At 46.6% G+C, this 12,741-nt stretch overlaps 1 protein-coding gene across 3 annotated transcripts in view; it reads right to left on the bottom strand.

The window, feature by feature from the left end:
* SH2D4B (SH2 domain containing 4B) overlaps nucleotides 1–12,741 on the bottom strand; it is a 92,428-nt gene that overhangs the window by 51,559 nt on the left and 28,128 nt on the right. For 2 of the 3 annotated variants that reach the window (XM_047826292.1, XM_047826293.1), the window contains exons 2-3: nucleotides 10,510–10,673; nucleotides 8,998–9,145 (exon numbers count right to left, since the gene is read on the bottom strand). In XM_047826292.1, the coding sequence (XP_047682248.1) occupies nucleotides 8,998–9,145; nucleotides 10,510–10,673 (312 nt within the window). Of the gene's footprint in view, nucleotides 1–8,997; nucleotides 9,146–10,509; nucleotides 10,707–12,741 lie in introns of those variants that run through there. The other variant, XM_047826291.1, reaches the window with a different exon arrangement.

Below are 12,741 nucleotides of genomic sequence, written 5' to 3'. Positions count from 1 at the left end.
ATAAGCTAAAAACCCAGAAGTCTGCGATGCCTGTTGGAGAAGCCAATAGAAGAGAACATTTCAAGTAAAAGGGAGTGGTAAACTGAGCTGCAGGCCCAGAGACATCGAGACAGCGCAGAAGATAAGGACAGAGAAGCGACAAGGGAAGGCGGGTGGTGGCCACAGGATGTGATGGGAGAGCGAAAGCGGCCAAGGTAAGGGGAGGGGAAGGCAGCCATCCAGGCGACTGAGGGGAGGGAGTGGAATGACCGCAGGCAGCCCTTTAAGGACATCTGCAGACAAGCAGAGACAGGGATCAACAGGTGGAGGGGAGTGTGGGGTCGGGAGGGAAATAGCCTCAGGTGAGAAATGCTAGAGTCAAGAGTTGGTGATGGATACAAAACTGGAACCAAAGTCGGCCTGGCTCCAAGGCAGAACAAGCGGGGTTCTAGCTCAAAGCCGTGAAAAAAACTCACCTTCGGCAATCACCAGCATGTCAGCAGAGCAAAAATCAGCCCCACGTGGGCACAGCATTACAGTGTACACAGCAGGTTTCCTGTGCCCCCACAGGGCCCCCCCACCTCTGACCAAGGAGGTCACATCACCCAACACACAGAGCGCCAGCCAAAATGGCATCCACCCAGACACTTCAGATCCAGCACCTGCCCACGTCAGGTCTTCCAGGCGGGAAGGTCTTACGGAAAATACAGTCAGCCAAGACCTGTCAGAGTCAGAGGGGCTTCAGCCTCCTGGTCCTACTTTCTGATATAGACAAGGAGTGTATTGGCTTGCTTGGGCTCCCATAGCGAAGTACTACAAACCAGGAGGCTTAAACAACAGACACTTAGGAGCTACAGAGGCCATAACTCATCAATTAGAACACCCATTCGTCCGAGATCAAGGCGTGTGCAGGGCTGGTTTCTTCTGAGGCTTCTCTCCTTGCCTTCTAGAGGGACCATCTTCTCCCTGTGTCTCACATGCCCTGTCTTCTGTGGGCACACATGTCTGTGTCCAAATTTCCTCTTCTTATAAGGGCACCAGTCATACTGGATTAGGGCCCACCCTGAAGACCTCATCTTAACCTATGACCTTTCTAAAGACCTTACCTCTACATACACTTACATTCTGTGATGGTGGAAGTTAGGCCGTCAACATATGAGGCCCATAACAAAGAGACTGCACCCCAGAGAAGGGTCATGACTGATGCTTGGCCTGACGTCCTCCAAGTTCATCCATGTTGTCACAAATGGCAGGGTTTCCTTCTTTATTAAGACTGAATAATATTCCATCATATTATATATATATATATGCATATATATATACACACATTACATACACATATATATGTACACATATACATTATGTATATATATCACATTTTATCCATTCATTGGTCAACAGACACTTAGATTGTGTTTGGTGAAAAGCTACAAAGTTTCAGTGATGCAGGATGAATAAATTCTGGAAATACAATGTACAGCATGGTACCTATAGTTAATACTATACTGTATACTTGAAATCTGCTAAGAGAGCAGATGTTAAGTGTTCTCACCACACACGAAAACAATAACCAGGTAAGGTGAGAGACGCGTTCATTATCTTGATTATGGTAATCATTTCACAATGTATGCATACACCAAAACATTGCACATCTCAAATATATACAATTTTTCTTTGTACATTGTAGCTCAGTAAAGGGGAGGGGTGATAATTACCAGCAAATAAATAAATACATAAATAAACGGCAGTGCCACTGTTCACTCAATCCTCTGCACCCACGAATGAACAACAGACTGGGAGTCGGAAAACAGCCTCCATCTCCAAGGAAAATAACTGGCCACTTACTGTGACAAAGACAAGCTTCTCACAGGGATGGGGACAACAAAAGGAAACATTTTGCACCTACAGATAAAGAGCACTGCATCCTTCCCTCCAGGGTCTTGCTGAAATGACTCACCCCTCACAGCTGAAATTGTCTGAAAAGCTCTCCCTGTTTGGGGCTGCTCTCAGAATCCTTCGGCTCCTCCATGAGCCCCAGTGAAAAGTCTGTCTTTAAATTTAGCAGCCACAGGCCAAGGCAGCCAAAAGGCGACTATGAAAACACTCCCTTCCACGTTAGGAATGGACGCCTTTTTCTGGCAGGCCCAAAGCCCTCTGAGCCGTCCGGCTTATTCAATCCCCCTTCTCCTGATAACCCATCAGTAACAGCACACCACAGGAGCCCCCAGAGGCCCGGGTCCGCCCCACCCCGATGGAAAATGTCACCGAGACAGATGCTTTTCTGGAAGGCATAGTCGCTTTTGTTGTGTTGGGGAGCAAGCAGTCCTGTCCCCTTCAAGGATCCTTCCTGCGGCACTAAGAATCAGACTGACGTGAGACAGATTAACAGGAGACAATCAGATTTAATAACAGATATACAAGGAAAGCACACGGATATGAAAATTCCAAAGACCATCAGGCAAAATGAGGGATCTGTGTCATCCTGAGCTTAGGAGAGGCGATAGGGGTCTGGGACTTCAAAAGAAAGGAATGCACCTCACAGGGTGATAAAGAGATGAGCAGCTGTTTGGCAATTAGATGTCTGCCCTGCCATACAGATGGGTCACTCAGATAAAATTTATCACTGTTAATAACCCTCATTCTGGAAAACAGCCCCCACTGAGATTCTTCTATGTGGTTGGAGGGAGGGGCGATAGTTTCTCCTGAGACCTCAGGGTCTCAATTGCCTTCAGCTCAAAACAATCCACATGCCAAAGTGGCACATTCCAGGGGCGGGAGGGCTGTCCCAAACCCTTTAGTTGTTCATCTGGCCCAAATAATACCATCATGCTTTTCGAGATGAGGTACACCAAAAGGGCAGGGCCAGGCCTGTATCATTTATTCCCCCATCGACAGCCCCCAGCACAGAGCCTGGCAGATAGCAGGTGCTCCATAAACACTGACTGGAGGAGCAAGTGAACAAGTGAAGGTAAGACAGGGCTTGTGATGATTGTTGAAAGGCAAAGCGTAAACTATATCATGTTGTCCTGTTGATGCCAGCCTTGTCCAAGAGAAACTCAGATAAAGTCTACAATTTTCTAGAGAAAATTGAGAAGTGGAAAGTGTCCCCACCATTTATATAATCCTTTTGGAAATAAGGTGGGGATAGTTTCTGTAGTCATACAAGATGTCACAAAGGGCCAAAATGAACTACAACCTTAAAGGAGAAAGAAAAAACAAAGGGCGTGAGTGGCCTTGAATAGAAAATGGAAAAAAAAATTAAAGGGCAGCCTAACTCTATCAACCCGTGCCTGTTCCTTATCAGGAACCCTGGCAGGAGGCGGGAGGGTAGGGAGACTAAGAGTGAGAGAGAAGGAGCCTTATTGTCCGTGTTCTGCGGTCTTAAGCAGAGACAGAAGTAGCCAAAAGCAGTTTTATGAGTTAAGAAAGCAGAGAAAATATGCAAATTATATCTGGCCTCCTGATCCCCTTTTTTACTAAAGGAACATTTTCATATGCATTGTAAATTGCATTCCAATGGTGCCAGCCACAACAGAATGGTTTTTAAAAACAGGTTTCCAGCTGTCTGTATCTTCTATTTTGAAGTTCCCTCTTTAACCTGACACAAGATTCTGGGATTTTTTTCCTCCCCATTTTCTCAAAGGAATTTTCACTATCATCTGTCCTATAAGCAGGAGGATTTCAAGAACCTGCCTGCATCCTCCACACCGGTAGCCGGAAGTGAGCCCAGCCAGCCCCCCTCCACCAGCAGGCTTCCCATCCAGCGTCTCCCCTCTCCTCCAGCCCCCACCCCAAATTCCCCTTCTAGAGAACCACATTGGCCCAGCCAGCCCAAGCACATTCTCTTCCCCCCAAGCCTACTCTGCCTTCCCAGATCTCCATAGCAACAGGGTGGCACCCTGTCCCTATTCCTCAGCCTGGGGCTCTGATGTCTTTGCTCTTTGGGTTCCCCCCATCCCGGCATCTAACTGATGCCAAGCCTTGCCGATTTCACCTCCATTTCTCTGTGTCCATCCCCCTGAATCTCACCATAGTCACACTCAGCAGTTCCCACTTGGACCACTGGCCTCTCCCTCTCGCCATGCCTTCAGCACTTGAATCATAACCATCACCACCAGTTACTCTCACTGAACTTGGTCTGGCCATGTCCCTCTGCTTCGAGATCCTCACAGCTCCACTCTGCCCGCAGGGAACTGTCTGCCTCTTTGTGGTAGCACCCAAGGGCTCCACAGCCTACCTTGCCAGATCCCTGTCTGGCTTCCCCCATCACTTTTTCCTCTCCCACCAGCAGACCATTCACGATTCCACATATCTCCTGTCCATTTCCCGTCTCTGCTCACACCCGGACGCGTACAGGTGCTCCATTGAGCTCCATCATAGTCCCCCAGGCGTGGTGGGGGCTGAAGGTTACTCCCAGAGTTATCTCTCTCTCTCCCCTGGCACCCTCTATGCTTGAGGAGAGGAGGGAGTTTATAACTACCACCATCACTTCCCCCAAACAACCTGCACTCAGGTTCTCAGGGAAAGGGGGAAAAGTGTATGAAATTAAACGAACGTTGTTGGCGTATGCCTGCATGCGAGCCTCACGTCAGGTTAGAGTCTTGGTTGTTGAAAGACACAATAAAAATTATCTAAGCCAATCTCTAATCCAGTGCAGAAATCCCTTTGGCGAAACTGATCCGGTTGTCTATTACCAAGTAACAAACTACCAGAAAACATAATGGCTTAAAACAACAACAATCTTATTTGCCTGTGGTTCCATAGGTTAATCCGAGGCATCCGAGGCCAATCATTTGGTTGGGGTCATTCACTGGAAGAACCAAGAAGATTCCACTCACGTGTCTGGTGCCTCAGTGCTCCCCCACACAGCCCCTTTCTCTCTGCCTGGCTTGCCTGGGTTTCCTTACAGAGTGATGGGCTAAGGTCGTAGGGCTTCTCATGGGGGCAGCTTCCAAAAGTGAGCATCGCAAGAGGGGCCGAAGCTACAAATCTCCTGTATCCTGTCCTCAACTGTTACACAGAGTCATTTCTACTGCACTCTACCGATCAAAGCTAGTCACAAGGCCAGAGCAGACTCAAGGGAAGAGCAGTCTCAAAGAGAGACATGGCAAAGAACTTGCCACCGGCCATATTTAATCCACCACAGAAACTTTTCAGATACCATTTCAGCCCATGGTAAGCGGTTCCTGCAATGAAGATCTCATCACAATACAAGGGTAGCTCACTTACAGACAGCTCTGACAGGAAATATCCTAGTTCATAAACCTGGCCCTTCCCACTCCAGAGTCCATGTGCTGGTGTTCCTGTCAGACATTGCCTTGGTGAACCCCACCAGGGCCTCACAGATACAACCTGCAAGTCTGAGGCTTTTCAAAATGCAGATACGCCAAATCAGAATCAGAATGTGAGTACTGATGTGTAAACATTCACATTCAGCAAGTTAATTCTTAAAACAAAAACAAACATATAATTACCATGGCCTTCTTTGGAAATAACACCAAAAGTCTGCGTTTGGGTTCCTTAGTGAACCTCATGGCTTTACCGAGCCCTCCATGAACGTCCACACAGAGCGCCCCACAACGTATCATCTCTCTCTCTCTCTCACTGAAGTTCTCAAGGAGAAGTCCAACCCGAAAATCTCTGAGAACTCATTCACTCTGGAATCTCCTTGTGAAATAAATGAACCCCAGGACCCCAGCTCCAAGGAGCCACCCTCCCAGTATCTGGGACTCAGCTCACCTCTGGGAAGGAGGGTGGCCAGAGACAAGAACATGTGATTCTTGCTGTTAGAGATACATAGAAAGTATTGGTTTTCTTCCCCAGCAGACTTGAACAACCAAAAGCAAAACCCAACGATACAAACTGAACATCTCTCCACTATGGATTGACTGGATTACGGATACTATCATGGAATTATTGTTCATTTCAACAGGTGCGATCAGGATTGTCCTGGCTACCCAGGGGCAAAGGTACTCAGTCATGGGAGAGGCACGCTGAAGTACATAGTGTGTGATCAGGAGTCAGCAGACTAAGGCTCCCAGATCTGCCCCCTGTTACTTAAAACAAAGTCTTGTTAAAGGACAGTCACCCCCATTTGCTTACATATTGTCTGTAGCCGTGTTTGTGCTACAATGGCCTGGTTGAGGAGTTGTGACAGAGACGATGCGGCCGACAAAGCCTAAAATATTAGCTATCTGCACCTTTACCGAAAATAGTCTGCTAACCCCTGGGCTGGAGGATATGATGTCTACAGCTTCCATTCAAATTGTTTAGCGAAACAATTTAGCAGTAGCAACAAAAATGTACATACGTAGATATGTGTGTGTATATATATGTCTGCGTATAGATAGACACAGATATAGAGGAAGAGGAGGAAGGAGAATGAAAATTGGACAAGGCATCAATAACTGGTGAATTTCAGGGGAGAACACACGAACATTTGTTTTTTTCTCTCAGTGTGGCTGCAAGTCTGAAACTGCTTTTAAATCGTATGTTTTGAGAGTAAATGAATCTCCTAAAAATGTATATATAACGCAAGGGAAAATTAAATAAGATCAATAGCAATGTAAATATATAAGCAGCAATTGCAATAGGTTTTAAAGTAATGAGAACAGTCTTCTTCACGATAGCAACAAAAAATATTCAACCTAAGGTTTACGTAGAAAAGAAACGTGAAGCATTTAAATAAAACAATAAACTTTGCCCAGTTCCAAAAGACGGAGGCACCATGCGTATATATAAGTTATTGTGCATGTTTGGGATTGGGTGGACGGTGCATAGAGAGGTGTTTCAAAAATTTTTATCAAAGACAAAAAGAAGCTTTGAGTAACAGGAAGAAGACACCACACCCTGAAAAAGAAGACTGAACGAGAAATACATCTCTAACGCGGATGTAATTCCAGTGAAAATCACCGTGTGTTTTTTTGTTGTTTCGGGGAGGAGGACGGCGACATGATGATTCAGATGTATCTCTAGTGGGCCAAGAATGACTAAAATTAGCCAAGGACATTTTGAAAATGAAGAGCAAGGATAGGTTCTTCCCTGATAGCAGATGTTAAACTTCATTTTAAAAGCGACAATAATTAAATAAGTGAATCTGGTTCAGGAATGATCAATGAAGAAGAACCCATGAAGAGATCCAAAGGTAGGTAAGAAGAATCAAGGCAGCGAGTGCACTAAGAGAAGGGAGATGATATAATAAATGATGATGGGACAATTTGCTAACTATTTGGAAGAAAAACAAAGTTATAGCCCTATATCATACCACACTCTAAGGTGGAGGGAAATTGGGGCGCGTGGGTGGCTCAGCAGGTTAAGCGTCTGACTTTGGCTCAGCTCATGATCTCGCGGTTTGTGGGTTCAAGCTCCGTGTCGGGCTCTGTGCTGACAGCTCAGAGCCTGGAGCCTGCTTCTGATTCTGTGTCTCCCTCTCTCTCTCTGCCCCTCCCCCGCTCACGCTCTGTCTCTTTCTCTGAGAAATGAACAAACCTTAAAAGAAAAATTAAAGTGGAGGGAAATTAAGTGCAAAAAAATAAAATCATGAAAGACATAGAAAACAACGTAGATTAGTGTTTTATAAGCTTGTAGTGGCACAGATCTTTCTTAGCATGTAACAATAATTTTTAAAAGATTGATATAGGGGCGCCTGGGTGGCTCAGTCAGTTGAGCGTCTGGCTTCGGCTCAGGTCACGATCTCACGGTTTGTGAGTTTGAGCCCCACATCAGACTCTGTGCTGACGGCTCAGAGCCTGGAGCCTGCTTCGGATTCTGTGTCTCCCTCTCTCTGTACTCCTTCCCCACTCGTGCTCTCTCTCTCTCTCTCTCAAAAATAAATAAACATTAAAAGAAAAGATTGATATAGTTGGCTAATAAAACTTGTAATCTTCTGTACGTCCGAAAGCACTATAACCACAATTAAGAAAAAATAACACTGAGAAGAATATTTGCAACATAAATGATCTTAAGGGGCCATTGTTCTATCTAATCATTATAGGAAAAAATACTTTTAAAATGTTTAAATGTGCACATTCCATGAATATACAATTTATAAAATAATATCATTTTTTTTAATTTTTTTTAAGATTTTATTTATTTTTGAGACGGAGAGAGACAGAGCATGAACGGGGGAGGGGCAGAGAGAGAGGGAGATACAGAATCGGAAGCAGGCTCCAGGCTCCGAGCCATCAGCCCAGAGCCCGATGCGGGGCTCGAACTCACGGACCGTGAGATCGGAACCCGAGCTGAAGTCGGACGCTTAACCGACTGAGCCACCCAGGCGCCCCTAAAATAATATCATTAATAGGATTCAGCAGATTATTATTTTCTTCTTTTCACTTATATGTATTTTTGAGTTTTCTACCCTCACCCCCAAAATATATTATTCCTGTAGGGGGAAAAAAACGCAAAATAGGGACCAGGAATAAAATTTTTTTTCAGGCAATCTTAACTTCTAACTAGAGCAGTGTAAATCTCCTTTACCGGCACTGAACTTTCCCAGCATGAATAGGTATGCAAGGTTCCCAACAATTTTCTGTCTGGGGCCAGAAAATGTGCATTTTTCATCTCCTTACATCCTCCAAAAATCTCAAGTTGGGTGTTGTTATTACCCTAATATTATAAACAAGAAAGTGAAGGCTCAGAGAAGTTCAGCAAGCTTCCCAAGGTCACGCAGCACTAACCAGTAGAACTGGAACTGGATGCCAGGCTGGTCTGACCACAACCTCGACACTTTCTAGGTCCCTTTGCAGGACCCTTCATTTGGGAGGCAGAAGGTCTGAGTTCTGATCTTGGCTCAGTCCCAAGCTACTTGTCCTTGGCAAATCTCTTCCTCTGTCTAACCCTCAGTTTCCTCATCTGTCCAGTGAGAAGTGAATTGGCCCAACTGGTGTGTCAAATTCCTTCCTGCTCAGACATGTGAGATTTCTGTTCAGTGCCAACCAATGCTCAAACCAGAGGTGGGCGCCAGTTGCCTGGGAGCTCGCATAGGTGGCCACACACACGTTCCACGCACGGCCTCACCTTGAATTCCTCGTGGATGCGCTCCTCGAGGACTTTGGCAGCCTTACGGTCTTCCGTCTCCACTTTCCACTTCTCCGCCAGGATCCGGGCTTTCTCATTGGCCAGCGCATCCCGAAACTTCTTGGTGATTTCTGCCTCCTTCTGTCTCCTTCCAATAAAACACCAGCAGATATAAGCTCATGCAGGAGACTGAAGGACCACATAACCACAGAGCTTCAAATAAAAACTATGAGCAATATTTCTGGGTCCATCAGAATGACAACGATCTAAGGTCAGCAAAACTCAATGTTGCCAAGTTGGAGAGAAACAGTCACCCTCCTGGAAGGGAGTGTCAATCAACAGAATTGTCAGGAAGCCACGGATAAAAAAAAAAAAAAAGACTCAGAAATCCTATATCTCACTCAAGTTTACAAAGATGTAGGTAGAAGATGTTCATCAGAGAATTTTTATAACAGAACAAACGGCGAACAACCTAAATGTCCATCAACAGGGCCAATAAATTGGGTTTCTCATGTAATAGGATACTATATAGTAGTCTTAAATAACACTGTGAATCTATATTAATCAATTTATCACGGTGTGAATAAAGCAGTTTATAAAGCACGTGCTGCCTAAATGCTCACCGTGATTATCTCAGGCGGTGGGCGTTGAGTTGTTGCTACAATTTTACAACTAAAATATTGTTATTATGGGGCGCCTGGGTGACTCATTGGTTAAGCGTCTGCTTTCGGCTCCGGGCAGGATCTCACAGTTCGTGAGTTCGAGCCCCACCCCGGGCTCTCTGCTGTGTGCGCAGAGCCCGCTTCAGATCCTCTGACCCCCTCTCTCTCTGCCCTCCCCCGCTTGTGCTTGTGCACTCTCTCTCTCTCTCTCTCTCTCTCTCAAAAATAAGTACATACATACATTAAATGAATGAATGAATAAATAAATAAATAAATAAATACTTAAATAAAATAAAATATTGTCACTTATTTTATAGGGGGGTAGGGGAATGTTGAAGTCAACTTCATACGGATTTCCGAAAAAAAAAAGTTAAAAGTTGTTTATGAAAGAAGTCTGACTCCAAATCTCACTGGGGGCTCAACTATGCACCTTGTGTGAGAAAGGCAGGTACGGTGAAGAGGAACAAGCAGCCACAAAGGTGAACCCAAACTCCTCTGCTGTCCCAGGGACAGCTCCCCGAGGAAGAGAGGAAAAGCATGCCACCTGTATCATCGCAGTGAATCCAATCTATGTCCAGACGGAAAGAGTGTTGTTATGCCCGCACCACAGATGTGAAAACTGAGACCCCAGATCAGCTTACAAGTAACTGGTGGAGCCGGGATTTGAACCCACCAGACCTACCTGATGGAAGACTGGTGCTTTGGTCCCCTAATCTTAGCTGAGCTAAGAAAACGGCCAGCCAGCTGCCTGGCACCTCCCCCCTCCCACCCACAACCTAGCGTCCTGCGGCTTGGACCCACCGTAGGCTCTGTGTTCAGACCCGACCCGGTACCCGTCTGCACGTCTCACCAGAGCTCCTCGGCCTCCCTCTGTGCCTGCAGCCGCGCCTTCTCCGCAATCAGCTCCTCAGAGATCTCTTCATAGGGCTTGTCGCCAGGGCCTTCTCCCATGATCCAGACCCAGACTTCACCATCTGCCCCCAGGAGCCACTGGATGTGCTTGTCACTCGCTGCCTCACAGCAGAAGGAGGCACCAGGAAGGAAGAAGAAACAGGTCTGAGTCCCAATTAGTACGGGATGAGCTAGGTTGGCCGACGGAGCACAACCTTCACACCTCTCTACAGAGCAGTGTCATCAACAAAGGCATTCCAGAGAGATACCTGCCGGCCCGAATGCAAAGCCACCTCCCTCTCTCCCTCCCGCCCCTTCTGGGGAGCATCACAGCTGCCAAAGCCGGTGCCCAAGGCTGGAACTGGTGTTGGAGGCCGAGCCCCTCTGAGATCTTCAGCAGACAGCGCACCAGTCCTTCCTCTCTCTCCCTCCCGTCCACTGGCTGGAAACGGGGAACGGAGATAGTGTTGCAAGACGAAGACGCTAGGCCCCTGACCCACATCAGCCTGTAACGTGAGGAAGAAATAAACCCGTGCTGTTTTAAGCCACTGAGATTTCTTGGTTTGCCGGCAGCAACAGACCCCATCGATTCCCGTGACTAAAATGCAAATCTGTCCCCAAAGCGGGGTAGTGCTGACACAGAAATGTAAACTATGGGGCGCCTGGGTGGCTTGGTCAGTTAAGCGTCTGACTTCGGCTCAGGTCATGATCTCACAGTCCGTGAGTTTGAGCCCCGCGTCGGGCTCTGTGCTGACAGCTCAGAGCCTGGAGCCTGTTTCAGATTCTGTGTCTGCCTCTCTCTCTGACCCTCCCCCGTTCATGCTCTGTCTCTCTCTGTCTCAAAAATAAATAAACGTTAACAAAAATTTAAAAAAAAAAAAAAAAGAAATGTAAACTATGTAATGCCATTGCCTTAGCAGGTTGCTGGCATTCAGCAGCAGGCTGAATGGATGGCCAGAGATCCACGCTATGCAAGGGCAAAACACTTGATCGAATTGTCAGATGCTGCAACTGGAAAGGCAGACCCTCGTACCTTCTGACCTTGCCACTCTAAGGAAGATGCTAGAAAACAGAACATTGAGAGCGGGTGTTGGTTGCTAGCAGCTGTGTTCAGCAAGGTGTTAAGAGAAAGAAAGGAGTTCAAGAAAGGATTGAGTGCTTAGCAAATCAAAATGAAAGAGAATAGAGAGAATATAGAAATTTGGGACTTTGTAGGATTGGAAAAGCCACCTCTTTCTAGGGCCCAAATTACAAGAGATGGGATTTTTTTTTTTTTTTAAGTTTTGCATGACAGAGCCTAATAAAACTTCTAAGGTGAATAAAGTGACCTAAGGTACAGGTGGCCATGAGAATGTGCTCCGCAGACATCCAACTACAGACAGCATAAGTGAGCAAACAGTACAGTCCCTGTGCTCCTGTGTTTGCCCATGGCCATGCTTCCCAGAGGTGGCCCCAGTCTTTGACTCAGCATGGTGGGCCCATTCCTAGGGGACACCAGACCCTTCGGATGGGCAGCTTCCATGCAGCCTGGACAAGCTTCCCTTGGGCTGCATGGCTGCCTAGAACACCTCGTCCCCTCATCTGCCTTCCCTGCCTCCTTCACTCAAGGTCAGACTTGTGCTGCAGGGTGATGGCTCTCCCACACTCCTCCAGCACTCTTCCCCTTTCCCCCCACAGGCGTTTCCTGAATAAAACCCTTGTGTGTGTAACCCCATCCCTATCTCTAACTCCTCGGAGGAGCCAGGCTAACACAAGCACATGAAGAGTGCAATCCTTCCCACTTACTTTTCAAACAGCCTAAGATAGATGCCCTTCGGTTGCAAGTAGAGGTATAGGGAAAAAGAGGCAGAGAATTGCAGTCAGCTTGCAAAATATGTCTAGAAAAGAATTTTAGATGTTGTTCCTGGGACATGGAAGCAAACAGGTCAGAAGCCTACTAAGTTTTTGAGTCTGAACTAAAACAAAAAAGCCTTCGATTATTCAAGACTTCAGCAACCTTTGGGTACCCAAGCTCCATGAATGAATGGGAGGCAGATTTCAAAGGGTATCCTGATCCAAGGAGGGCGTGGTCCTCAACACTCATTCAGATGAAGCCAAGGGGGACAATGAACAAGGACGAGCCTCCTCTAGGGCACAGTCCTACCCTCACTCAAGGCTGTCCCCTCACTGCCAGGACAGGAGAACTTCACAG

Source organism: Prionailurus viverrinus, chromosome D2, assembly GCF_022837055.1.
Source record: "Prionailurus viverrinus isolate Anna chromosome D2, UM_Priviv_1.0, whole genome shotgun sequence".
NCBI classification, from domain to species: domain Eukaryota; kingdom Metazoa; phylum Chordata; class Mammalia; order Carnivora; family Felidae; genus Prionailurus; species Prionailurus viverrinus.
This window is presented reverse-complemented; position numbering and strand designations above follow the sequence as displayed.